Source organism: Ursus arctos, unplaced genomic scaffold (genome assembly GCF_023065955.2).
Source record: "Ursus arctos isolate Adak ecotype North America unplaced genomic scaffold, UrsArc2.0 scaffold_34, whole genome shotgun sequence".
In the NCBI taxonomy this organism is placed as follows: Eukaryota; Metazoa; Chordata; class Mammalia; order Carnivora; family Ursidae; genus Ursus; species Ursus arctos.
The window spans coordinates 9,875,100-9,901,984 of NW_026623030.1; the positions used below are offsets into that span (position 1 = coordinate 9,875,100).

At 41.3% G+C, this 26,885-nt stretch overlaps 1 protein-coding gene across 3 annotated transcripts in view; it reads right to left on the reverse strand.

The window, feature by feature from the left end:
- The window catches only part of TTC28 (tetratricopeptide repeat domain 28), a 590,823-nt gene that overhangs the window by 151,527 nt on the left and 412,411 nt on the right, over positions 1 to 26,885 (reverse strand). For all 3 annotated transcript variants that reach the window (XM_044379027.3, XM_057306077.1, XM_057306078.1), the window contains one exon: positions 22,425 to 22,932. In XM_044379027.3, coding sequence (XP_044234962.1) covers positions 22,425 to 22,932 — 508 coding nt within the window. The remainder of the gene's footprint in view (positions 1 to 22,424; positions 22,933 to 26,885) is intronic.

Below are 26,885 nucleotides of genomic sequence, written 5' to 3' on the forward strand. Positions count from 1 at the left end.
CAAAACAGCTCTGGAAGAGCTCTGGGGTCCACTTAAGAAGCTTCTGCAACACAGTAGGACAAAAAACTTGTGAATAATCACACAAAAAGAAGAAGAAGAACAGCTTCAATTTGCCTGCATCATCCCATTCCCCAAACCAGCATTGCTCAGTGCCAAGAGGGAACTTTCCAACTAGAACTTTCTCCCTTCCCTGAGAAAAAAAAAGAACAGGGTGAGCAACTAGCTTCCCAGCCTTCTGGTGTACCACATGATGTCTCTGCTTCAGTTTAAGCCCACCTAGAGACCAGCAAAGCTGGAGACATACAGAGAAGGCAAGGAACAAGGAAGAAAAGTAGGGGCTACCAGTATCAGCCATACAGCCACACAGTGAATTGCCCTGTAGAAGGCTGTGGTGCTTTCACCGCTGAAGAGACCAATGGCTAGCATAGCCACCGCAAACCACCTGCAGATTTCACCGGTTTTCACCCCAAACCTATTTGTGCTTGCTGATGCCAGCCACCTGAGTGCCTCCCCACTCCCTCACTGGAGCCCGGGAACTTCACAGGAAGCCAGCCCAGGCCTCTGCTGCTGTGCAAGTGCAAAACAACAGCCTATACCCCTGCAACTGACCTCACCACTACAGGCATGTGCAGGGCTATGCCTCCAGCTGTCCACCTGCATGCCCCTGGCCCGACCCCCATCCCTGGCCTCCACTGCCACGCACACAAGCAGAGGGTGGCTGTGCAGCCATGAGAGAACACACTCATGTGTAAAGGAATTGAAGTCTCCGATCAAAAGGCACAGACTAGCTGAATGGGGGCAAAAGAAAAAAAGAAGTCCCAACTATAGGCTGCCGATAACAAACTCACTTCAGCCTCAAGGACACAGAGAGGCTCAAGGTGAAGGGATAGAAAAAGATACTCCAAGCAAATGGAAACCCAAATAGACTTCTATCACATAAAATAGACTTCTAGGTAAAAAACTGTAATAAAAGACAAAGAGGCTCATTATACAAAGATAAAAAGGGTCTACTCATCAAAAGGCTGTAACAACTATGAATATATATGTATCCAACATAGGAGCACCTAAACACAGTAGGCAAATACGAACCTCTGAAGGGAGTAACAGACAACAGTATGATAAAAGTAGGGACTTCAATGCCTCACCTTCAACAGCAGGTAGATCGCCCAGACCGGAATCAGTAGGGAGTACTGGACTTACATAACACTTTTCAATGCCTCACCTTCAACAGCAGGTAGATCGCCCAGACCGGAATCAGTAGGGAGTATTGGACTTACATAACACTTCAGACCAAATGGGCTTAACAGACATCTACAGCACACTGCACCCAACAGCAGGAGAATACAACACATTCTTCTCAAGCACACACGGAACATTCTCCAGGATAGATCATGTGTTAGTTAGGTCAGAAAACAAGTCTCAGCAAATTTTAAGATTGAAATTATACCAAATATCTTTTCTGACCACAATGGTATGAAACTGAGAAATCAATCACAGGAGGAAACTGGAAATTTCACAAATATGTGAAAATTAACACACCCCAGCACAACTACTGGTCAAAGAAGAAATTTAAAAAAAATACTTTGAAACAAATGAAAATGCAAACACAACATACCATAACTTATGGGAATTTGCAAAGGCAGCATTAAGAAGATGGAAGTGTATAGGGTTAAGTGCCTACATAACAAAAAAGAAAGCTCTCAAATAAGTAACCTAACTACACCTCAACAAATTAGATAAACAAGAACAAACTAAGCCCAAAGTTAGCAAAAGGAAGGAGATAACAAAGACCACCTGAGGAGAAATCAAAGAAATAGAGAATAGAAAAACAATAGAAAAGATCAGTGAAACTTAGAACTAGCTTTTTTAAAGATAAAGATAATTGACAAATCTTTAGCTAGACTTATCAAGAAAAAAGGGAGAGGACCCAGATAAATAAAATTTTAAATAAAAAGGAGACATCACAATTGATACCACAGAAACACAAAAGATCATAAGAGGCTCTTATGAACATTTATATGCCAACAAATTTGGTGACCTGGAAGAAACAGATAAATTCCTGGAAACATACAACCTACCAAGACTGAATCATGAAGTAATACAAAATCTGAACAGAACAATAACAAGAGATTGAATCAGTAACCAAAAACCTCCCAGTAAAAAAAAGCCCCCACGAGGTGGCTTCACAGGGGAACTCTATCAAACATTTAAAGAAGAATTAATGCTAATTCTTCTCAAATGCTTCCAAAAAACTGAAAAGGAGGGAACACTCCCAAACTCATTTTACAAGTCAGCATTACCCTGATACCAGAGCTGGATAAGGACACTACTAGAAAGCAAAACTATAGGCCAATATCCCTGATGAACATACGTGCAAAAGTTCTCAACAAAATTCTAGCAAACTGAATCCAACAGCACATTACAAGAATCATACACCATGATCAAGTGGGACGCACTTCTGGGATAAATCATCTCAAAGATGATTCAACACATGCAGATCAAAAATATAATACATCATGTTAACATAATGAAAGAGAAAAATCATATGATCATCTCAGTAGATGAAGAAAGAGCATTTAACAAAATTCAACATCCTTCTATGATAAAAACTCTCAACTAATTGGGTATAGAAGGAACATACCTCAGCATAATTAAGGTCATAAATGACAAGCCCACAGCTAACATCATACTCAATGGTGAAAGGCTTAAAGCTTTCCCTCCGAGATCAGGAACAAGGCAAGCGGGCCCACTCTCAGCACTCCTATTCAACATAGCACTAGAAATCCTAGCCAGAGCAAGTAGGCAATCAATCAATCAATCAATCAATAATAAAAGGCATCCAAGTCAGAAAGGAAGAAGTAAAATTGTCTCTGTTTGAGGATGACATGATCAGGATATGGAAAATCCAAAAAACTGTTAGTTAGACCTAATAAATGAATTCAGTAAAGTTTCAGGATACAAAATCAACACATAAAAATCAGTTGCATTTCTACATACTAACAATGAACTACCTTAAAAAAAAAAAAAAAAGACAGGGCGCCTAGGTGGCTCAGTCAGTCAAGCATCTATGCCAAGAGGTTTTGGCTCAGGCCATGATCTCAGGGTCCTGAGATCACAGCCCAAGTCAGGCTCCATGCTCAGCGTGAAGGCTGCTTGGGACTCTCTCTCCCTCTCCCTCTGCCACTCCCAACCCCTCCCCCTCTCAAAAAAATTAATTAAAAAAAAAAAGGAATTGAAGAAGGCACAAATAAATGGAAGGTATCATGTTTTCATAGATTAGAAGAGCTGATATTGTTAAAATGTCCATACTACCCGAAGTCATCTACAGAGTCAGTGTAATTCTTATCAAAATTCAAATGGCATTTTGCACAGAAATATAAAAAGTGACCCTAAAATTCATAAGGAAACACAAGAAAACCCTGAATAGCCAAAGCAATCATGAGAAAGAACACAGCTGGTGGCATCACACTTTCTGATTTCAAACTATATTACACAACTATAATAATCATAACAGTATGGTATTGTCATAAAAATGGACACACAGATGAATGGAACAGAATTGAGAGCCCAGAAATAAACCCATGCATACGTGGTCAACTAATATTTGACAAGGGAAGCAAGAATACTTGATGGGGAAAGGACAGTTTCTTCAATAAATAGTGTTGAGAAAACGGAATATCCACATGCAAGAGAATGAAGTTGAACCCCTCCTATCTTACGCTACCCACAGATTAAGTGAAAATAGGTTAAGGATTTAAATATAAAATCTGAAACCATAAAATTCCTAGAAGAAAACATTGGGGTAAAGCTCCTTGACATCAAACAGCAAAGATTACTTTGGATATGATACCAAAAGTGTAAATAACGAAAGCAAGAATCAAGGGTTACTACATCAACCTAAAAAGCCTCTACACAGCAAAAGAAAAAAATCAGCAAATGAAAAGGCAACCTATGGCATGGGAGAAAATATCTGCAATCCAGATATCTGCCAAGAGCTTAATATCCAAAATACATAAAGAACTAACACACCTCAACACAAAGAACTAGCAAAGAAATAGCCCGATTTTAAAATGGGCAGAGGACTTGGGGAGACATTTTTCCAAAGACATACAAATGGCCAAGAAGCACATGAAAAGGTACTTAATATTACAAATCATCAGGGAAATGCAAATCAAAACCACCATAAGATATAACCTCACATCTGTCAGAATGACTATTATCAAAAAAAATAAGAGATAAATGCGGAAGGATGTAGAGGAAAGGGGAACCCTGGTGCACCGTTGGTGGAAATGTTAATTGGTGCAGCCACTATGGAAATCAGAATGGAGGTTTTTCAAAAAGCTAAAAATAGAATTACCATATGAGGGGCACAGTGGTTAAGCGTCTGCCTTCGGCTCAGGGTGTGATCCCGGTGTTCTGGGATCGAGCCCCACATCGGGCTCCTCCACTATGAGCCTGCTTCTTCCTCTCCCACTCCCCCTGCTTGCATTCCCTCTCTCGCTGGCTGTCTCTATCTCTGTCAAATGAATAAATAAAATCCTTAAAAAAAAAAAAAAGAATTACCATATGATCCAGCAATCCCACTTCTGGGTATATATCTGAAGAAGATGAAAACACTATCTCAAAAAGATAATCTGCATTCTCAGTTTCATTACAGCATTATTCATAATAGTCAAGACATGGAGAATACTTAAGTGTCCACTGATGGGTGAATGGATAAAGAAAATGTGAGAGATATATATTCATATATCTACATATTTATATATCTATAGCTATATATATCTATATAGATATATATAATGGAAGGTTAATCATAAAAAAGAAGGAAATCCTGTCACTTGAAACAACATAAATGGACCTTGAGGGCATTATGCTAAGTGAAATGACAGAGAGCAAGACAAATACTGTATAATCTCACTTATATGTGGAGTCCAGAAATACCAAACTCATAGCAACAGAGAATAATGGTTGTTTCCAGGGGCTGAGGAGTGGGGGACAAGGAGAGACTGTGGTCAGTTATAAGAAGAAGAAGTCTGGGTGTCTAATGCACGCTATGGTGTCTACAGTCAACCACACTACACTGTATGCTTGAAACTTGCCGTGAGCGTAGGCCTTTAACGAGCACACCATCACAACAACGAAATGGTAATTATGTGAGGTGAAGGGTGTGCTTAGCAACCTTATTGTGGTAAAGCATTTCACAAGGTATATCTGTATCAAATAATCACATAGTTAAACTTACACAACAGTTAGGTGTCGCTTCTATCTCAATAAAGCTGGAGTGAAAAAGAAAAGAGATGAAGAAGTCAAATGACAGCATGTGCTGGCCCTTGATAACCACCTTCAACTTTCAGTGGATCAGAATTTTCTGAAGGGTAAGAAATACTATGTACTTCAGTAGTATTTTCACCCTTCTCTTAGCATCTTAGTTTTGTGCTAAGAAATGATATACTCTTCCCCACATAATATAAAACTATGATGACATGATAGTGATTATAACATTTTTGAGCATTTCTGATGTGCCAGGCATTGCTCTAAGGGCTTTACACATATAGACTCATGGTGCTATAATTATGTCCATTTCACAGATGAAGAAACTGATGCAGAGAACAACTGAGCACCTTGTCCAAGGTCACAAAGCCCATAAGTGGCATAGCCAGGATCCAAAGCCAGGCCATCTGACTCCAGAAGTCGGGTTTTCCATAAGCACACTAGATGTATGGTGATTCTATATCCTGTATCCTGGTGGTGCCTGGGACTGGCCCGGTGACAAATTATACAGTCATCCTTGCTATACAATACTGTAAAAGCCTGTAACGTTGGCAGTGAAGATGAGCCATTCGTGAACCGGACAGCTTAATGATTAAAATGGAGACATCTGCACACAACCTGAGTGGTTTCTATGGTACCAGAAGAAGGAAAAAGAACAGTCCAACAGGATTCTTATGCAGCATGTCATTGCATCAGAGGCTAGAAGGGGAGTAGGGGAGAAAGATCATCAGAGCGTTCACTAAAGGATTTAGCACAGAGGTACTTCTTATTCCCTGCGTCACACACGAACTAGTGCAAGTTCTTCACTGATGACAAAGAGGATGTCTCTCCATCAGGCATTTAAGACGCACCAGGAGCTGTCAAGGCAGGCATGCCAGCTCGCCGGATGGTGCTGTGAACTGGAGAACACCATCTGTTTTGTTAAGGTTGACAGTCTGAAATTTCTGGTTAAACTCCAGATCTCCTTGTTGTGAAGGGCTTGATAACTTTTAGTCCATTACCTTCTGCTTACTGAGTCACAGAGCATATTATATCTCCCTCCAGAGCACTCCAACAGCTGGGCCATGTTATAAGCTGTCTTTGTCTTATTCGGTATTAGATAATGGATTTGATGGGACCTTCCATTTGAATCAAGGAAATGCAATTACAGAATTGCTGTTGTTTCAAATAAGTGGCCAACTCTGACATTCTGGCTCAAGAACACAAATCCGTTACTTTTTTTTTGCCACTGGGGCTGTTCTGACAAGGGCTTGCTTTACAAGCACATTGGACACATAACAACAAAGCATTTACTTCGCTTTTTAATTGCTCTTGGAAACATTTTAAATGGCACCAATGCAATCTTTACTAGAAAATGAAAGCGTTCACTTCCCTGAGAAACTTAACCCTTCAAAGGAGGGCAGAAAGGACCCCTTTTTGAAAACCAATGAAAACGGAGAGCCCGTATTCAGGAGCTAACAAAGCTGTTCAAAAGTCAAGTGGGGACAGGCTGAGTCAGCAAACATCCACTAAAAGTTGCATTCCAACTTTAATTCAATTCAACAAACGCGTTTTCTGCTGTGTCAGAGAGAGCCTTAAGAATTTCTGGAACAACATGCTGAAAATGGTTCTCAGTGAAAGCTAACTTTTTGAAGGCACCATGAAATTACTAATTATGCTGAAGAGAGTATTAAACACTTGAGCCTCTTGTGGATTTCATGCTGGAAAAGCGGGGAGAGTTCAGGTTGCGGTAAACGCGCAGCCCCACTTCTGACCTGCATTTAGTCCATAGGCGTGTTCTGTGTGCCCAGTATAAAATGGGGATGAGTGAGTGAAAAGAAGCCGTGGGTAAAGACAAATGCTCCATTTCCATTTTTTTCCAGTTACAATGTCACATGGTCCTACCCACTTAAAAGTGCTCGAGTTTTAGCTCTTTCCTAAATAATTTTAGGCATTCTCTTTGGAGAGGCAGTAGGACATAATATAAAGAGCACTGACCTTAGACTCAGACCCCTCTGGGCTCACACCCCAGCTCTGCCACACACTTGCTGTGGGGCCTTTGACAACCAAACTCTCTGTTCTTTAGGTCTTTCATTTCGAAATGGGAATAAGAAGCCATAGCTTTGTGAATTTCTAAATGAAATCATAAAACACTGCATAAGAAGCTACCCTGAGTCTAGTGCTGGCACACTGGAGCCATTCCATAAGTGTCGTTCCTTTTATTATTACCATGACTTCTGCGCTAGTCAAAGGTGTGTTGGAGAGATCACAAAGGCCTTTTCAGAGATTCTCTATGGAACCTGTTATTTGAATACCTAAAAAAGTGAAGCTAGCATCAGTTTCCTCAGGCTAAATGTTAAATGTAGAGAATAGAATATTAAGTTCATGTAGTTAAAAGAAGAAACAGTGTGATTATTCTAGTGATTTTCTTGTCCAAAAGTAATAAATATTAGGGTTCTTCAAACCTGCACAAAGGGCCTCATTTTAGCCCTGCTTTGTAAACTTCTTGGATAAAGATCCAAAAAGGTTAATATATTATTTAGTTAGCCTGCTAATCAGACTGTCTCATTTAGCTATCGGGCAAAAGACTATGCAAAAGAAAGAGAAAAATCTGCTCAATTCAGTATTCCTACTAACTGTAAGGAGTAAAATTAAAATGGGTATCATAAAACCTAATCACTACCTGCTGGTTTCACTATTTCTCAAGTTGATTATATTTTTCGTTCATTTAAAAGGCTTTAGGAATCAGGTTTCAGTTCCCATATACATTGTCTCTCCATGAAAAGATCATAGAATTACAACTTTTTAGAGCAGTAAAGCGTTTTAGAGATCATTTATACTGATGAGAACGTGAAGGTCCAATATAAAATATATAGAAACTGCCACTGTTCCCCAGAATTAGTCTCCCTGGGCTATGGGATCAGGGATGTGAACTTAAGGGCAGGGAGTGGAAAGGCACAAATGGAGGAACACAGTAAATACGGAAGAGGTAAGTAATTATTTGGACTTTAGACTCAAGTTATTAATTCCAGGCATTTTTCCATAGTGCTTGGCTCTCATCATCCTTCATCCATTCAAATTACACATTACACTGTAGACCAGGCATTGGGCACTAGGTAATAAGGCCACAAAAAATTTAAGATACATATCTTGCCCATTTTTGGCATTAATGATCTCATTGGTAAATAATGATAACACTTAATAAGTACCATGCACAAAATATAAGGGGAGCACCAAATTTCCTGGAAGAGCCTGGGAGGCTTAATTAAGGGTAATATGACATCTGGTTGAAGTATGAGCAAATAAGTAAGATTTCATAGGCTTGACAGAAGGAGAAAGATACTCAGGGCAGAAGAAATGGCACTGAGGACAGCCATGGAGGAGTGAAAGTGCTCAGAGGCTTGGACAGCAGTGAGTGTGAGGGGTGAGAAAAGCAGAAAACGGCATCAGTAAGATAAATTGGGGTCACTTCCCCACAGAAAAGTTTTCTGACAACCTGCTTCCCTATTCAATTTATACCCCCATAATACTTTCTGAAATCACTAAGTACTACCAAACAGCCACTGGCATAGGTTCTGGCACAGAGTAGGTGCTCAATAAATTTTTTTAAAAAGATTTTATTTATTTATTTGACAGAGAGAGAGACAGCCAGCGAGAGAGGGAACACACAAGTGGGGGGGGGGGAGGAAGAAGCAGGCTCCTGGCGGAGCAGGGAGCCCCATGCGGGGCTCAATAAATACTACTTGAATGTTGAGAGAAAATATATATGCCAGGTGTAAACAAGAAAACTCCGTTTTATCCTTCCTATGTAAGGAAAAACTCAGTTGCTCCCTACTGGGCTGCTCTCCTGTGAGCCTCCTTTACAGAACACTTGACTTTCGGTCACCAAAGGTGGGGGGTGGGGTTTCCCCACAACAACAAGCAAGTCCCTAACACCAGCTGGGTGTCCTACAATTCAACTCTATTCTTTTTTTTTTTTTTTTTTAAAGATTTTATTTATTTATGTGACAGAGAGACAGCCAGCGAGAGAGGGAACACAGCAGGGGAGTGGGAGAGGAAGAAGCAGGCTCCCAGCGGAGGAGCCCAATGCCGGGCTCGATCCCGGAACGCCAGGATCACGCCCTGAGCCAAAGGCAGACACTTAATGACTGCGCTACCCAGGCGCCCCAATTCAACTCTATTCTGATGTGATCTACCCAGAGACAGCATCAGCTGTCACAGGTAAGGGCTCAGTCTCATCATACTGCCCCCACCCCAGCCCCACTTTAGACACCAGTTGCAAGCTCAGGTTCCCGCTTGTGCTGCTGACCAAGGTTGGAGGTTCCCATAACCTCCTCCTCGGGTTCCATTAAACTGCTAGAGCCAAGAATTCAGGGAAACACTTACGTGTACCAGTTTATTAAAGGATGTGATAAAGAATACAGATGAACAATCAGATGAAGAGAGACATAGGGTGAGATCTGGTACAGTCCCAAGCCCCGGAGCTTCTGCCCCCTGGAGTTGGAGTGCATCACCCTCCCAGAGCAGATGTGTTTACTGAGCTGGAAGCTCTCTGAATCCCCTACCACTGGGATTTTATGGAGGCTTCTTCTAGTAGGCTCGATCAATTACTAACTCCCTACTCTCTAGGTGGGGCTGAAAACTCCAACCTCCTAATCCTGGCTTGGTCTTTCTGGTGACTAGCCCCCATCCAGGAGGCATCCAGTTCACTCAGAGTCGTCTCATTAAAACAAAGGCGCTCCTAGTGTTCTTATCACTTATGGAATTAAAAGGGTTTTAGGGGCTCTGTGCCGGAAGCTGGGTGTGTGTGTGTGTGTGTGTGTGTGTATCTGTGTGGCTGTGTATTTGTTTGTTTTAAATCTCACACCAGGCCAAGGATTTTGGACTTCATCCTAAAGATAATGGGGAACCATTGCAGGATCTTAAGTATAGAAATGATTTGATAAGATTGGGCATTGAGCAGTTGGGGTTTTGAGAGGGTTACATGGAAGCAATGTGGAACATAATCTGAAGGAGGAGCTGGGAGATCAATATGGAGGAAGCCGCTGTAATGACCCAGGCAAGAGATGATGGGAAGCTGAAAACACAGTCTGGCAGATGCCTTAAGAGTTGTGTGGAGAGGCAGAATTCTCAGGACTTTTGACCAAGCAGGTCTGGGCTGTGAGGGAAGGAGGCAGGGATTCCAGGATAACTTTGAGATTTCTCGGCGGGGTGCTGAGATTCCATTGCCATTCTCAGAAAGAGGGAATACACAACCTGAAATCACAGACTTGGAAGAGACCCATCTGGGGCCTCTGGAGGGGGCTGTGTAGGAAGCAGGAGTCTGGGAAGGTGGTGCACGGTGGCGAAAGCCATAGGCCTGGATGAAATCAAGAAATGCATACCATTCCAATTCTACTCTGCCCCCAGAGTGCAATGTGTTTTTAAAAGTAAACCTTTAAAGTATAACATATTGTCAGAAAAGTATAAAATCTCAAGCATACAATTCAATAAATGTTCATAAAGTGAGCACAGCCACGTAACAACCATTCAGATCAAGAAGTAGAACATTACCAGGATCCCTGCAATGCATTTACCAGCAAAGGCACTCCCTGCCACAATCATGTTGGTGGCTTAGAGACCTGGAGTCTTCACCTCTAACGAAAAGTGGTCTTTGAAGAGAACTCACCATGCAGGAGAACCACACGGGTGATCTGAATAATCACTTGCTCTATCATCTCCAAATGTCTAAGAGGCTCGATTCTAATGTAGTCTAATGCTCTACATTTTCTGCTGTTCTTTTAATTTTCTGGAAAAAAAATTGGTCAAAAGTCAATCCCTCCAAAGTCACCCCAAAACAGATGGATTCCTTAAGGAACCAACATGCGACTAAAAGCGGAGCCAAATGATTCTGGAAGAAAGACCCCCCCCCCCCCAGCTCATTGTAGTCACATAGCTTAGGTCCAGTATGCAGCATCCAGTACAGATGGCAGGACCCCGGGTCACATCTGCACCCACCATTGCTGGCACAGCAAAGGGATACAAAGGAGCTGCTACAGATGGAAAGACTTAGAGACAGGCAGGTGTGGGTGGTGCTGGCGCCAGGTGTGGGTGGCAGGAGCCAATGCCCCACATCACTGCAAGGCTCCCCTGCTCACTGCATAGTGCCAGGCAGCACTGCTCACAGAACACAGCCGCAGAAGAAGGGCCAGGGACCGAAGATAGGAGGTGTGCCAAAGTGGCGGTACTCTTGGCAGCTGGTGCCCACCTAAGTCTGGGAAAACACAACTGTGTTCAGAAATCAATGTTCTTCAAAGGGATCACTCAAGTGTTCCTTTCTGAGGTCCTAACAGAAGTGTTATCAATGCTCAGGACCGGGATGCCTAATGGGAAATGCTCCCATGGGGGCTTTTGACTCATAAACCTATTCAGCCTCAGATGTTCATAATCATTTGTGTAAAGAAGAAAAAAGCTCCAAGCACTAATTAGAAAGATAGAGCTGTTGTATTTTCCTCCCGATCACCTTATCTTCTTTATTCAGTTCTTGAAGACTCAGCTATTAAAAGAAATTAAGTAATTCATCAAGCCCATTTCAATTACCTGCTGCTGATAACATCAGATTACAATTAGCATCTACAAATGAACCAAGTGCCAACTGCCAGGCTGAAACATAAGCTAATTTACTGCTAGACTCTGCCTGCTGGAGACGGAGCTCTGGGATCTGGCAGCAAGCATCCACTTCATTATTCCAACAACAGTTTTGCAGCCTCTCCTGCAACAGTCCAAAGTGCGGCTCTGACCAAGATTTACCGCCCCGTCTGCCTCTGCTCACATGTTTACAGACGCACTGGGTCTGTAAGCAAATCACAGCTCCTTTTAAATAGCAATGTCTAGACAAGCAGGGTGACAAATCTTGACCTAAAGTAGAGAGTAAATATTATTAATATTTATTAGGCACTGATAGGTGTGGGGCACAGCGCAGGATGTGTGTGTCACAACCTTAATGAGGGTCTGAATCATTTTCTGTGAATCCTCTGGTGCTTGATCAGAAAAACTCCTGTTTCGGTTGATGCTCTCCACTTCTCATTTTTCTTTTCGAACAGGGAAAGCACATTCCCGTTACTTTCTTTTAGATGTCTAGAAATACCTATTGTCCAGCTCTGGACCACATTTTTTTAATATTTATATTTCCCCTTTTCATGACCCTTAATAGGAGCTGCTTTGAATGCAAAGCAGAGGTGTGTGCTTTGGCTTCCGATATCATGGACATTATTAGACTCTGACAATCTGTGTTGTCTCATCTACCCTTCTCAAGCAGAACTAACTGCTCAGTAAATATATAGGTCCTAGAGGGGGCCTGTGGGCTGTACTAGAAGACAGCATACAGACTCAAGTTTGGATCTTGCCACTGCTGCTTATAAACTGAATTTGAGCCAGCATCCTTCCTTCTGTGTCTGCCATACAGCTGCGCAGTGAGAATGAAGTAATGTTTGCAAAGTGTCTAGCTCAGTGCAAGTAACCAATTGACACCAGCTTCTTTGCGGAAAGAGAAGAAAGGACTCTTCCATCCTAATGGTGCTTATACTTCTCTAGGAACACCTGCTGTTTTGTCCTTGGGCACAAGCAGGGACCACCGCTTCAAGGTGACCTATAACCCTTCCAGGGGTGCTGCTTCTTTTCCATCTTCCTATGTATGAAGGGGGGAGGGGTGTGCAGAAGAGGAAGCAACATTGGCTTGGAGCCCTGGGCTGGGTAATCCTCTCATGGCTCCCACTGGAGTCTACCCTTCTAGTGGGAACGTTCCCTCACAGAAGGATCTGTGGAAACATGGAAATCAGAGACCTGAAGTTTAGCCTCAACTCTGCCTCTTACTCTATAATCTTGGGTGAGTCACAAGCATTCATTAATCTCTGGATCCTCATCAGTGACAACGAATAATAATAGCTTACTTCCAAGGGCTAATGGAAAGACAAACAAGTACTGTAAATCACAAATCGGGTGGAATCCCACTGCTATGCCAAGAACTTCTAAGTGATGTCTCATAGACCCTTTGACATCTTGAGCAGTTATTTTCAATATGGCCCCATAAATCACACTACGGATTTCCAAAGAAAAATACTCAATTAGTATAAATTAATCGCTACCTGCAATTATAAACATTTTACCTATAAAGCTAGGCTTCTCTCCATCTATCTCCAACATATAAAAATTGAAATGTGAAAAACAGGTGAAATAGGGTGATCACCATATTGAAGGATATTCTTTCTCTGACAAAAGAAATTTATTTTAAGATTTTTTAGGATACTGAGTTTTTCATATGTTCATGGTCACAATTAAATCATAAAATTTATTCAGAAATAACATGTAATTAAGGTACAATATGTCTGTATATTATGGAGACAATATGTAATGGTGGTGTTCCACCCTTCCTTGGGAATTCAGAACTTTCTGTTCAGATTGCCAAAATTTAATTTTTAAATATAATTTTTATAAAAGTTATTTAGATGATACTTCTTAAATCTCAGAATTAGAACAGCTGAAACTCACCATTTCCGGTGATTATCATTTGTTGCACAGCAAATAAGAAGAAGGATGTAGACCCACCAGGATTGCTACCAACCTTTTATTCCAACACATGACTCCCAGGGTGGTTTGAAAACATGGTAAAAAAGAGGCCAAGCATTATTTTATGAGATCTTAATGAGTCTTTTATGCTATGGATCTCTTGAGACTAAATGGATCAAGTTTTTTTAACCTACCTGGGCTGTGATTTTCTCATATGTAAAATTAATTAATACTCCTGACCTCACAGGTTTGTGGAGAGGATTAAATATGAAAGTGAATATAAATGTGGCATAGAGCAGCTCTCAATATGTACTTGTTAAATGAAAAACCATAAGCTCCATAGGGGCAGGAACTATATTGGTTTATTCATTAAATGTAGGCACTAATGTGTCTATCACATAGCTCACATTCAATCAATATTTGTTGAACAAAAGAATGAATGATTAAATGAACAAATGAATTAACGAACACTAGTCCCATTTCCCTTTCTTTCTCAAAAAAGCTACTTTCTAGATATGTCTTTTTGACTAAAAAGAGATTTATTTTTAAAATCTCAATTAGTTTCCATAGATGGATTATTAGATATTTGACCCCAGAATTTGGTGGGAAGGACTTTCTATCTCCATATTTGACCCAATACTAGAAACAAAACCAGCCCTGGCACTGTTGTATGTGGGAAGTGGCTGCTGAAACGTGTTCACCTTTATATATATTCCAGGGCATAGTGACAAACTAAGAGGTCACCTTCATCAGGAAGGAAAGGAAGGAAAGGAAGGGAAGTGAGGGAAGGGAAGGGGGGAAGGGAGGAAGGAGGGAAGGGAAGCGGGGAAGGAGGGAAGGGAATGGAGGGAGAAAGGGAGGGGAAAAAAACTGAATGTTTCCTTTTTCACTTTTCTCACTGCATCCCACCTCACAGTATGACAACAGGCAAGTGTGCTTAGTCCCCAGTGAATGAGAAGACCTGTGATGATCACTGAGGACTTTGAGGCTTTGTTCCAGTGACCTACTCTACAGCCTGAAATTTGACTCCAAACTGCCTAAATCAGAATCATAAAGAAGGCCACCAAAAAACCAGAGGCTACAGAAATACTACAGTTGTTTTGAGCATAAAAGGAAAGACGAACATTTTCTAAGCCAAAATATACATTAACATTATTTTGACAAGATGCATGCTTAGAAAACAGCTAGGCTGGTCTTTGTTGTTCATAAGAAATCTGAAGAGTCTAAGTCATTTCTCCTTGTTTAGTTTTAAAACAAATAAAGGTGGATAATAAATACCAGTACATGCTGAACACCGAGGACAAAGACTTCTCTACCTTCTCCTGGGTTCTATCCACTCTCCCCTCAGATGTGCACAGAGAGCTTTTATTGCCATAAAAACCTTCTTAGTGATTCAAATCTCATTCCCCTTGGCTTCTGTGATATAAGTGATATGCCTTCCACATCCTGAAACTCTCTTCTCCCCGACCTCTACCTGGATCTCCTCCACCGTGATCCTGACTCAGCCTCCCTGGCTGGCTTTTTGCTCTTACCTTACAGATGTTATTGAGATGATGCCTTCTTGATGCCTGTTTCTGGTACTATTTTCTCATGTTACATTCAGTAAGAGACATATACATATCGGACACGTACAAAACCAAACATCACATGCTTCCCCAAACTAGTTCTTCCTCTCAGCCTTCACGTTTCTTTCCAAAGGCACCACTAGTCCTCCAATCATCTGGGCACAACATCTTGGGATAAGCTTTCACTCATTCAACCTCACCATATAAGCATGTATTGCACATCTACTATGTGGTACTTCAGGGTTATACTGAGTGATACGGAGACTATATAGAATGTTGTTCATACTTCCAGTGCGTTCTAATCCAGTAGAGGTAACTATACAAGTATACAAATAACCAAAACTTATGATTGAATAGAAATGGAATAAGAGAAATTTAAAAGTGTTCTTAGGCCTCAGACGAGAGAAAAGCTTAATCTTATCATCAAGAGAGGCTTCGAGTTGTAAACAGTATTGAGAATGATCCTCAAAAGATGGGTGAACTTTAGACAAGCAAACGAGGGACACAAACATTCGAAGTGGAAGATCTAGCTTGGGGAAATACAGTAAAGCCAGAAGGCATAGCCAATGTGGTGAGACTGGAGAAGACGGAAGAGCCCGGTTTTAGGAAAAGTAAGCGGTATGTATTGAGGAGTAGCGGAATTCAATAACGGAAACCACGACAGACCGCATTTCAGGGTGAGCACTCTGACAGCATGTTGTGTGCACTGCGTTAGCTGCCCCGCAGCTGTGGGAGGGTCAGTGTCATACTGATGTGTGGGGGGAGGAAACGGGGGAGGGAGGGCCTGGTGGTAAGGAAAACCCAACTAGTAGGCTAATGCAGCAGACTGGAGACCAGGAAGGGGTGATGGAAGAAAAGAACAGGCCAGCAGAGCTTCACAGAGACTAGAAGAGGAGAGAATTTCAAGGAAAAGCTAGTAGAGCGTACAAATGCTGCATATGATTAGGGGGACTGTCAAAAGATCTCTCAACTCAGCCATGAGGAGATCGCGGTTGATCCTTTTCAGGAGACAAAGGTGGGAGTCAATCTTCAATGGGTTAAAAATGAACAGGAGTTCCACTTCCAGTAACAGAGGAGCAGCGCCTTTCAGACCAGCCCTCTTAGAGAAAACAACTATAGTCTGGAGGGGGTGGGGTGGCCATGAAGGATGCAGGGGGAGGAATCTACAAAAAGATACCGTACAACCAGAAGCAGGGAGGTTGGAGCTGGCCTTTTGAAGAAGGGAATGGCATTGGTTAATTTTCCTATTTTTTTTAAGATTTTATTTATTTATTTGACAGGGAGAGAGAGCACGCACACGTAGGCAGAGCAGCAGGCAGAGGGAGAGGGAGAAGCAGGCTTCCCGCTGAGCAGGGATCCCAAAGCAGGGCTCGATCCCAGGACCCTGGGATCATGACCTGAGCCAAAGGCAGATGCTTAACCGACTGAGCCACCTGGGCACCCCAAGTTACCTATTTTTGAAATGCCAGAGGGCAGTTTTTGGGGGAAAAGCCCCAATTAGTGCCATGTGGTCAGGCTACAACACAGGCAGAAGCATTGTGTTACTGGTCTGAAGAACCAGAGGAAAAATCCCAGAGTGAGCCACTGTGGGGAGCCTTCAATGCTGAGTATAAATTCTACCCAAATCTCTAACACCTGAAATATGCATGTGCAAGGCTGAGTCTAAGTAGCCCAGTTAAAGCTAAAAGATCTGAACAGAAATTTTAGCTGCCACCCACCACAGAGAGGACTGAATCTGGAGCTTGAATTAAGCCAACTTAACTGATAAAAGAACAATGACAAAAAAATACTGTTAAGAGAAATATATCAGAATCCAGAGTCTCTATAAAGTATCATTCACAATATCAGATATAATCCTATATTACTGGACATATAAAGAAACATTAAAATGTGACTAATATTCAAAACAAAAGGCAATCAATGCACAATTCTGTGACTGTACTAAAAGCCACGGAACATACACTTTAAATGGGTAAACTGCATGGTATGTGAATTATATCTTAATCAAGCTGTTACAAAACAACATCGACAACAGTCAATCAACACGGTCTACCTCTGAAACAGACTCTTAACTATAGAGAAGAAGCTGATGGTCACCATAGAGGAGGTGAGTGGGGGGACGGGTGAAATAGGTGAAGGGGATTAAGAGTATACTTATCTTAACGATGAGCACTGAGTAATGTACAGAATTGCTGAGTCACTATAGTGTACACCTGAAGCTAATACAACACTATACGTTAACTGGATTTAAAAAAAATAGGGTCTAACTCTAGATGACCCACACAGAATTAGGAGACAAGGTTTTAAAAGTTTTTAAACGGCTTGGCTATGTAAACGAAAAATACATGTATTGAATAAACTAACATAAATCTTAGCAGAAGAACTAAAATGTTAATTAAAAGAACTAAGTGGAAATTCTAAAGCTAAAAATACAATATATGTCTGATAAAAAATTCACTTATGCAGTAACGAATTAACCTTGACAAAGAGAGGCCTGGACTTCACCCTCAGCTCTGGGAAGCAATTTATGAACCCTCAGAAAACCCTGCCTAAGAGTGTCTTTGTTTACCTGAGGGTGTAAGCTATGCCAAACAGTTGATGCTGACAATGTGATTTAGAGTGGGGGCTTTCAGCTCAATCTTTGGGGGGCTGGAAACCAAGGTCACCCATGCAAGCGGTCAACCATATCTGTGACCAAGGTCCAATAAAAGCTTTGGACACCAAGGCTCAAGTGAGCCTCTTTGGTTGATAATAGTCTGTGAATATTGTCAATATGGTTGCTTGGAGATGTAGGCACTGTCCGTGACTCCACTGGGAGAAGACAACCAACTGAAGATGCTTCATGCTTAGAACTCTCCCGCCACGTGCCCCTTCCCTTGGCTAACTTTAATCTGTATCCTTTCATTGTAATAAACCATAACCATGGGTATAACAGCTTTTAGTGAATTCTGTGAGTTCTTCCAGTGAATTATTGAACTGAGGGTGGTCTAGGAGACCCCAGCTCACAGCTGATGTCCAAAGTGAGAGTAGTCTTGGGGAATCCCAAACTCGGAATCACTGAATGGGTTTAAAATCTTATTGGAGATGACAGAAGAAAGCGTTAGTGAACTTAAAGATAAACAGAAATTTTTAAATCTGAAGAATACAGAGAAAAAAGATTTAAAATGTGAACAGAGCCTCAGTGATATATAGGACAATATTGAAAGATCTAAAATAATGCAGAGTCTCATAAATAGAGCAGAAGATGGAATGGGCAAGAAGAAATATTTGAAAAAAATAATGGGTAAAATTCCCTGAATTTGGAGAAAGATATATATCTGCAGATTCAAAAGCTCAAAGTACCAGAGTAAGGGAAAATATAAAGAAAGCCACATTTAGGCATATCACAGTTAAACTGCTGAAGATCAAGGTTAGAGAAAATCATGAAAGCAATCAACAAAGAATTAGCACATGCCTTAGTGATTTTCAATTCTACTGACTTATCATCAAAACAATAAGGACCAAAAAACATTGGAAAGACTACTTTAAACTGCTTTTTTAAAAAGTCCATCAACCTAGAATTCTGTATCCACCAAAGACATCCTTCAAGAGTGAAGGTGAATAAAGATTTTTTTAAAGTAAATAAAAATGAAAAGAATTCATCACCAGCAGACCCACACTACAAGAAATGCTACATGAAGTTCTTCAGGCTGAAGGTAAATGATACCAGATGGAAACTCAGATCTTTAGGAATGGCGGCAAGTACCACAAATGATAAATTAGTGGGTAAACAGAAACAATTTTTTCAATTCTTTAATATAACTGTATAGAACAAAAAAACTCACATTGTATTGTGAAGTTTAAAAAGAATATAGATGTAGTAATATATGCACAAAGTACGAAGTACAGGGAGTTAGGAATAAATGGACCTATAAAGTTATAAGGTACTTACATTTTAAAGGAAGTGGTAAGATATTAGCTCAAAGTAGATTGTGAAAATTTAAGGATAATATAATGCAATCCTAGAGCAACCACTAAAATGTAATGCAAAGAAGTAGAGCTTTTTAAAAAGCAAGTAGACAAGTTAAAAGAAAACCTATATGATTAAATTAACCCACAGATGGCAGGAAGGGAAGAACAGAAAATGAAATATAAAGGGAAAAACAGAAAGCCAGCAGTAAAATGACAGACCTAAATACAACACCACCAATAATTACAATAAATGTTAAAAGGATGAAATTCCCTAATTAAAAGGCCATAATTGTCAAAATAAAAAGCAAAACCAAACTAGATGTTATCTGCAATTAACAAACTAAATATAAAGACATAGAGAGAAAGTAAAGAGATGGGGAAACAAAGGACCACATAAACAGTAAGTATAAGAAGGTAGGAGTATCAGATAAAGTAGACTTCAAGACAAAAAGGTATGACCAATGACAAAAAAGAAACATTTCATAATGATAAAAGGCCAATCTGTCAGGAAGACAAAAACAATCACAAATGGGTATGCACCCAATGACAAAGTTTCCAAGTCCATGAAGCCATGTTTCACAGAGGTAATTAGAGTAACAGAGAAGTCCGCAATAATAGTCAGAGATTTAACAGCCCCTTTCTTAGCAATTGACAAAACATAGAGACAAAAAAATCAAAATGGACAAAGATGACTGGAACATTTAGCAACACTGACCACCTTGCCTGACATCTGTAAGACATTACACCCAATGAAATCCTACGAGGTATGTTCTCTGACCACAATGAAATTAAACTAGAATTTGATAACGATAATGTATCTAGGAAAATCCAAAATATTTAAAATTAAATAACCCTTCTAGGAGTTAAAGAGAAATCACAACAATCTTAGCACACGTTTTTCAACTCAGTAAAGGTAAAAACATAATACACCAAAAATTATTGGATGCAGGTAAAGCAGTGTTTGGAGAAAATTTTATATTTTTAAATGCTTGTAGTAGAAAGCAGAAAGGTCTAAAATTAATGACCTGAGGTCTGACTTTGAGAAGCTAGCAAGAGAACCCAAAGTAAGTAGCAAGATGAAAATGACAAAAATGAGACCGGAAATAAGTGAAATAGAAATGAGACAAGCAATTAAAAAAATTAACAAAAGCAAAAATGGGTCTTTAAAAAGATCAAGAAAACTGATAAATCTCTATGTAGAATGATCCAGAAAAGGGGGGTGGGGTGGTTTGCAGGCACAAAACACAAACTACCAATAACAAAACTGAAAGATGTCACTAGATAACCTACAAGCATTAAAAGGAAAATAAGAAAATATTATAAACAACTTTATGCCCCTAAATTCAACAGTTAGATGAAATGAGCAAAGTCTCTGGAAAATACAACTTATTAAAGCTGACACAAGAAGATAAAGAAAATATGAATGGTCCAGTATTCATGGCCTTCTGAACCCGAGGCTCCAAGCCCTCCAATCTATCCTAGGTGTCACTGTTTGACTTGTCTTCCTTAAATATCTGATCTATGTTCTTACTCCTACATTTCAAAACCTTCAGGAGTTTCTGTTAGTGGATTTCTTGCCTGTGTCCATACTAATGTACCATCTTCTAGCACAGTCCTAGAGTACTCATGGCTCTCAGATATGCCAACCCATTCTTTCACATAACCCTTCCCATCAATGTCATCTCATTACTGGCCAAATCTCACCTATTCTTCAATGTCTACATGGGCCTAACCTCCTCCAAGAAGTTTTCCAGGCTATTCCCAGCTCTCAGGGTCTCCCTTCTTGGAATTTCATGGCAACACCACATCACTAATACTGTCTCATAGAGAGGCCACTGTTGTCCTATGTATTAAGTCTTATTTTCCCAACTAAATTATAAGCTCTTTGAGGGCAAAGATTTTTTTTTTCTTAAATCTCTGTCCCTTAAGGCAATTATTCTAGGATTCAGCATATAGTAATGATTCAATAAAGACTTCTAATTTATTGAATGAATATATAATGCCAAGAGCTTATTTCTATGGTTCTTATTAGACTCTCTAGACTGTCATTCTGATCTCAATACCATCTTCAGAGTTATCTCCAGGGATTTGCCAGACTTTTTCTAACAACTGCATTCATGAAACATCTGGTTACAATGAGCAGAGGATAAAGGGGAGGGAGGAGTAGTGCTAAAATTATATAAATGGAGAAGAGGGTGCCTCAGTTTTGTAGGTCACATAAGAAAAGGGAGCTGAGTTGTACATTCTGCTGCTACTAATATCCAAGCAGCATACACTAATACCAATGAGGTCCCCCTCTCCCTGTCTTCTCCCTGTCCTGAGTCCATGTGGACACAGAACAAACAAGGGGGCTCAGGGATGAGTTCCGCTTCTGCTTCCAAACACATCTGTTCCTCCATTCATTGTGTACCCACATCTGTTCGAGTAGAGTCCAGATAACAGTATCTTCTAAAAAGAAGCCAGGGACCAATACTTACTATCTCGTACCATTACATATAAATTCCCCCAAATTTATAAACATCTTCAATGTAACCAAGTACTATCAAACAATGACTACCCATCTAGCTTATTTAAATAGATCTTTCAAAAAGGAATTTTGCCTTTATACTAAAACTAGCAGTGTCATTTGTGAATACACATACTTTTGAGGAAAAAATACACTTCCTGTGGCATTAAAGTCACCAAGTAAAGAAATCCCTTTAAACAAAATTCTTCTCAAATTCCCTTCCATTGATAACTTCCTAGCGGCTTCTCTTTCATTTAAACCAAACATAGCTTTTATACCCTCATTTCATTCCCTTTCTCTCTAATTAGATAAATCTGGTTGCTCTTCTCTCTAAACAGATTACAAGGTTGGGGTGTTCTGTTTTTCCAGCATTTCAGAATTCTAATCCTTGCAGCACTGTGATGGCAGGAAGGATCATGTGATTTAGAGCAGCCAGGCTCTAAGGAAATATATCTAAAGGAAATATACAACATACATAATGTGTATGTGTATTCAAAAGAATTTTCTTTCAAATACAAACACAGATTCCTGTAAAAGATAGTGGGCTACCTCGGCTATTTCCGGCCCAGGGCATTGACCCTGAATCTTGCAAGCCATCTTGTCCTTACCCAGATTGGAGGACGCTCGTCCCTCTGCAGCCCGGTCCTTGAGATCCTCAGCAATGCCCAGCTGCTGCTCATGGTACTGTTTAGCCCGCTCCAGATCCTGCATGCACCTGGCAGCGTGGCCCAGGCCAGCGTAGGCCCGCATCTCGATGGCCTTCTCCATTAATTCCTGTGCCAGCTCCAGCACGTAGTTGTGGTAAGACATGGCCTTGTCAAAGTTCCTCCTGTAGTGATAGGCACTGCCCAGGTTGCTGTAGGCCCGGGCCTCTTCTCGCTTGTTCCCCAGATCCTTGGCTATCTTCAGATGCTGCTCGTGGCACTGCACAGCATTCTCAAAGTCACCCATGGCAATATATACAGCTCCCATGTTGCCGAGTTCTCGTGCCTCAGAAAGCTCATCTTTGGATTGCTTGGCAAGAAGAACACACTGTTTGTGACTGGCCAGTGCATTGGGGTAGTCTCCAATGGCTGTGTACACGTGGCCCAGACTGCTCAGGGCTGATGAAGCTGCCTGGAGAGAAAGGATAAGGCAGAGAAATGAAAGCACATCAGAAAATGGCTTTGGCTTGTTTTAGCAGATAAAATGTTCAGGGTTTGCCTGTAACCATTCAAGTCAGTGCCTAATGGTGTTTCTATCAGTCGTCCGCAGACCTGTGCAGAACTGAAAAAGGGCCTGTCCAAACAGCAAGTTCCTAATAAAAGACAATGGTAATTTAATCAGTAACTTTCAATACCTAATCTCGTAGAAACAGACTGTGTTCCATATAACCCTTGTTTTAGCTTAAAGACATATTGACATTTCTAGTATTATGCTATATCTGTTAATAGCCATTAAGTTCTGTAGTATAAGAAAATGTTGAAGAAAACCAGAATTAATTACTACAGACAATATAGCATAGGAATTTCATGAGAAATCCATACTTGGGTCTTTGCACTCCTGGGCATTTCTCTAGTCGTGTTTTCTCCCAATGCAAATGGATAGATTAACAGTAAGGGAGATGTTTAGAATGATGAATGATAATTTTGTGACTCAGGACCCTGACTGGGTCAATTTTATGACTGTCGGGTCCTGTTCTCTTATCTGTGTTCCTTCAGGGTGACCTCATCAGTGCTGATTCCTGTGGAGGGTTTAGATTTGGATAAACCCCAGGGGAAAACAATGGTTGGTTCCAACTTACAACTCTTCTGAATGGGGTGGTCCCACTGGGCCTTACCACCCGTTTTCAGGCCCAGCATTGGCTCTTCCAGACTTTTTTTTTTAAGATTTTATTTACTTATGAGTGAGAGAGAGAGAGAGAGTGCACAAGCAGGGGGAGGGGCAGAGGAAGAAGCAGATACCTCATTGGGCAGGGAGCCCAACATGGGGCTCAATCCCAGGACCCCGGGATCATGACTTGAACCGAAGGCAGATGCTTAACCGACTGAGCCATCCAGGTGCCTCTGGCTCTTCCAGCTTTACTCCTCTTGCCTACAGGCTCTTCTGACCCTGGCCTCTGTGCAGAAAGAAGCTATCTTCCTAGTCCCCTCACAATGCTTGCCACGCATACACTTCTTGTGTAAAGAAAAGTACGTGAGCCCTTTTTGTCTTAAAGGTTTTGATGAAAAGGACTGTATGTTGGTATAGTGAACCAAACAGGGACAACAAAAATAACAAGAGTCACATGGGTTCTGGAATCTTCCACAAGTGCATATAGTCTTAGAGTCTAGTCTAGTTTCTAACTCCTTTGCAGAGACATAAAAGGGACGTTACACTGGGCTTTGTCTAACCTCTTTTTGTGTTTTGTTTTGTTAATTAAGTTTTTTTTAAAAAGATTTTATTTATTTATTTGACAGAGAGAGACAGCCAGCGAGGGAGGGAACACAAGCAGGTGGGGAGTGGGAGAGGAAGAAGGAGGCTCATAGAGGAAGAGCCTGATGTGGGGCTTGATCCCAGAATGCTGGGATCACGCCCTGAGCCAAAGGCAGACGCTTAACGACTGCGCCACCCAGATGCCCCTTGTTAATTAAGTTTTTATTCAAATTCCAGTTAGTTAATATACAGTGTAATATTAGTTTCAGGTGTAGAATTTAGTGATTCAACACTTCCATACAACAGCAGGTGCTCATCACAAGTCCCCATCACCTGTTTAACCCATCCCCCACCCACCTTTTGATTCTACAAGTTGCAGGCTCGCCTACCCTTTCCATCCTTCATCCTGTGCCTCCAGCTCTAGCCATGTATCCCCCTTTCTTCACGATGCCCCCTCTTCCCAACATGAGCACGTGATCCTGGCAGAACAAAGGGTGTGCTCTGTCGCAGGTAGGCAAGTGATTTTCACAAGGGCCTCCAGGCTAGGGAATAACAATGAGGGAAGGCTGTCCCACCTGGAGTAAGCGCATTTCTTTATGAGATGTGTTCTATGTCTGTGCACTTCAGAACACTTTTATTAATATTTTATAGGTGTGAGTGATTTACTACCCTATTTATTTGCCTGTGAAATAGCAGTTCTTGATCAAAATAACTGAAACACCGACCATCTTTATGATGTTTTGCAACTTGTGTATTTGCAAAGGGTTCCATATCATTTTAAGTTGCCTTTTTTTTTTTTAAGATTTCATTTCTTTATTTGAGAGAGAAAGAGAGCACAAGCATGCACAAGTGGGGGGAAGGGCAGAGGGAGAGGGAGAAGCAGGCTCCCCACTGAACAGGGAGCCCAATGTGGGGCTCGATCCTAGGCCCTGAGATCATGATGTGAACTGAAGGCAGCCACTTAACCGACTGAGCCACCCAGGTGCCCCGCCTTTTTTTTTTTTTTTTTTTTTTTTCTAGTAGGCTATGCTCATTGTGGAGCCCAATGCGGGGCTTGAACTCACAACCCTGAGATCGAGACTTGAGCTGCGATCAAGAATCTGATGCTTAACTGACTGAGCCACCCAGGTGCCCCTTAAGTTGCTTTTATCATTTCACAGACGTTTCAACAAAAAGATTTAGGAAAACAGAGAGGAAATACATACTTAGAAATTTACTTTTTGTTTTTTCTGAGTAGAGAAGAGCAGAAACGAGCCCATAAAAGCCACAGTGCTGCAGCACCGTGACTCTGGCAGAAGCAGCAATGATGTCATCAAAGAGCACGCCACTTGAACATGTACTGGTCTCGGGTACCCACTTCAGGAGCCTCTTTGGGACCAGAGGTTAGAACTGCACGTCAGCACATCATACACAAGCCTTTCTCCTGCTCACAATGCCCCTCCCCCTCCCCAACAATCTCCTTTTCCTCCTTTGCTGCAGGCCCAGGGACCCTGCCTCTTTCCTCTACTTCTGTAACTGGCCCTCCCACCTTCGTCTCTGAGGTTTTCCACCCACACCTGGCTAAGTACCAGGACACAGTCCACAAACCCCACCCACAAATCTTTGTTGCACACAGATCTTTCACTACGGAGCTAGTGTAACTTAGAATCAGACACACTTGATTCAATACTGCACTGCCCTTTACTAGCTCTGGGGCCTTTAGAAACTTAACTTCCCTGAGCCTTGGTTTTCCAGACAGACATTTCTAGGTCCCTGCAGTGCACCAGGAATTGAGTGTTTCAAACTCCAGCCATGAGCCTCTGTCAAATGTATAAACCATAAATAATTCACTAGATAATTCCAAATCGTAGATCTGGTTGGAGGCAATGAGCCCTTGAACACTGCAGGATGGATTTATAAGGCCTGGGGCAGGCACAGCACCCCAGGCATCGCTGTTCTTAAGAACTTCTGGTTTATGGCAACTGCAAATGACAGCCATGGGATCTTCTGCTTTGGTTCTTCATTTCTCTAAATGCCAGGGAGACACAGGAGCTCAACTGCTGAAGTTCTCTGAACAGAAGTAAAGGGAGTACTGGGGCATTTCCCCTCTGGGGTGTGGGAAAAGGAGGGAAGGACTACTGTATTCGCCCTTCCCTGGCATCCTCCGGTTACTAGACAGTGCTGTCACGCTGCAACTCTTCATGGCAGGTGTCCTGGAAGCCAGCATCTCTAGCCAATATAATTTATGAAGCACACATCATAACCTCTGAAATTAGAAAGGCAGCTCTACAGTAGAGATGTAATATAAGAATGGAACAGGATTTAGAGTCAGAAGCCTTGGCTGTATAACCCTGGTAAGTCACTTTGCTTCTTCATCCATGTTTCCTTCATATGTAAATTGTGCTGATAAAGACAGTGTACATACTTCGCAGGGATAGGATGGGATCAGATGAAGCAGTGCATCTGAGTGTCCTGCATAAACAGCAAGTTCTCAGGGAATGTATCACTAAGATGTGGATGGATGTTTTATGACTGCGAGCTGGCTGGGCGAAGCTCTGTTACCTGGCGGAAAGCTAGTAATGGCAACTGAACACATCAGTCATTACGACCAAACAACTATATTCCTATCAGTTGCCACAGGAAATAAAGTCCAGTGTTTTACAGCCCTTGGGCAAATAACATGTGATGATATTTAT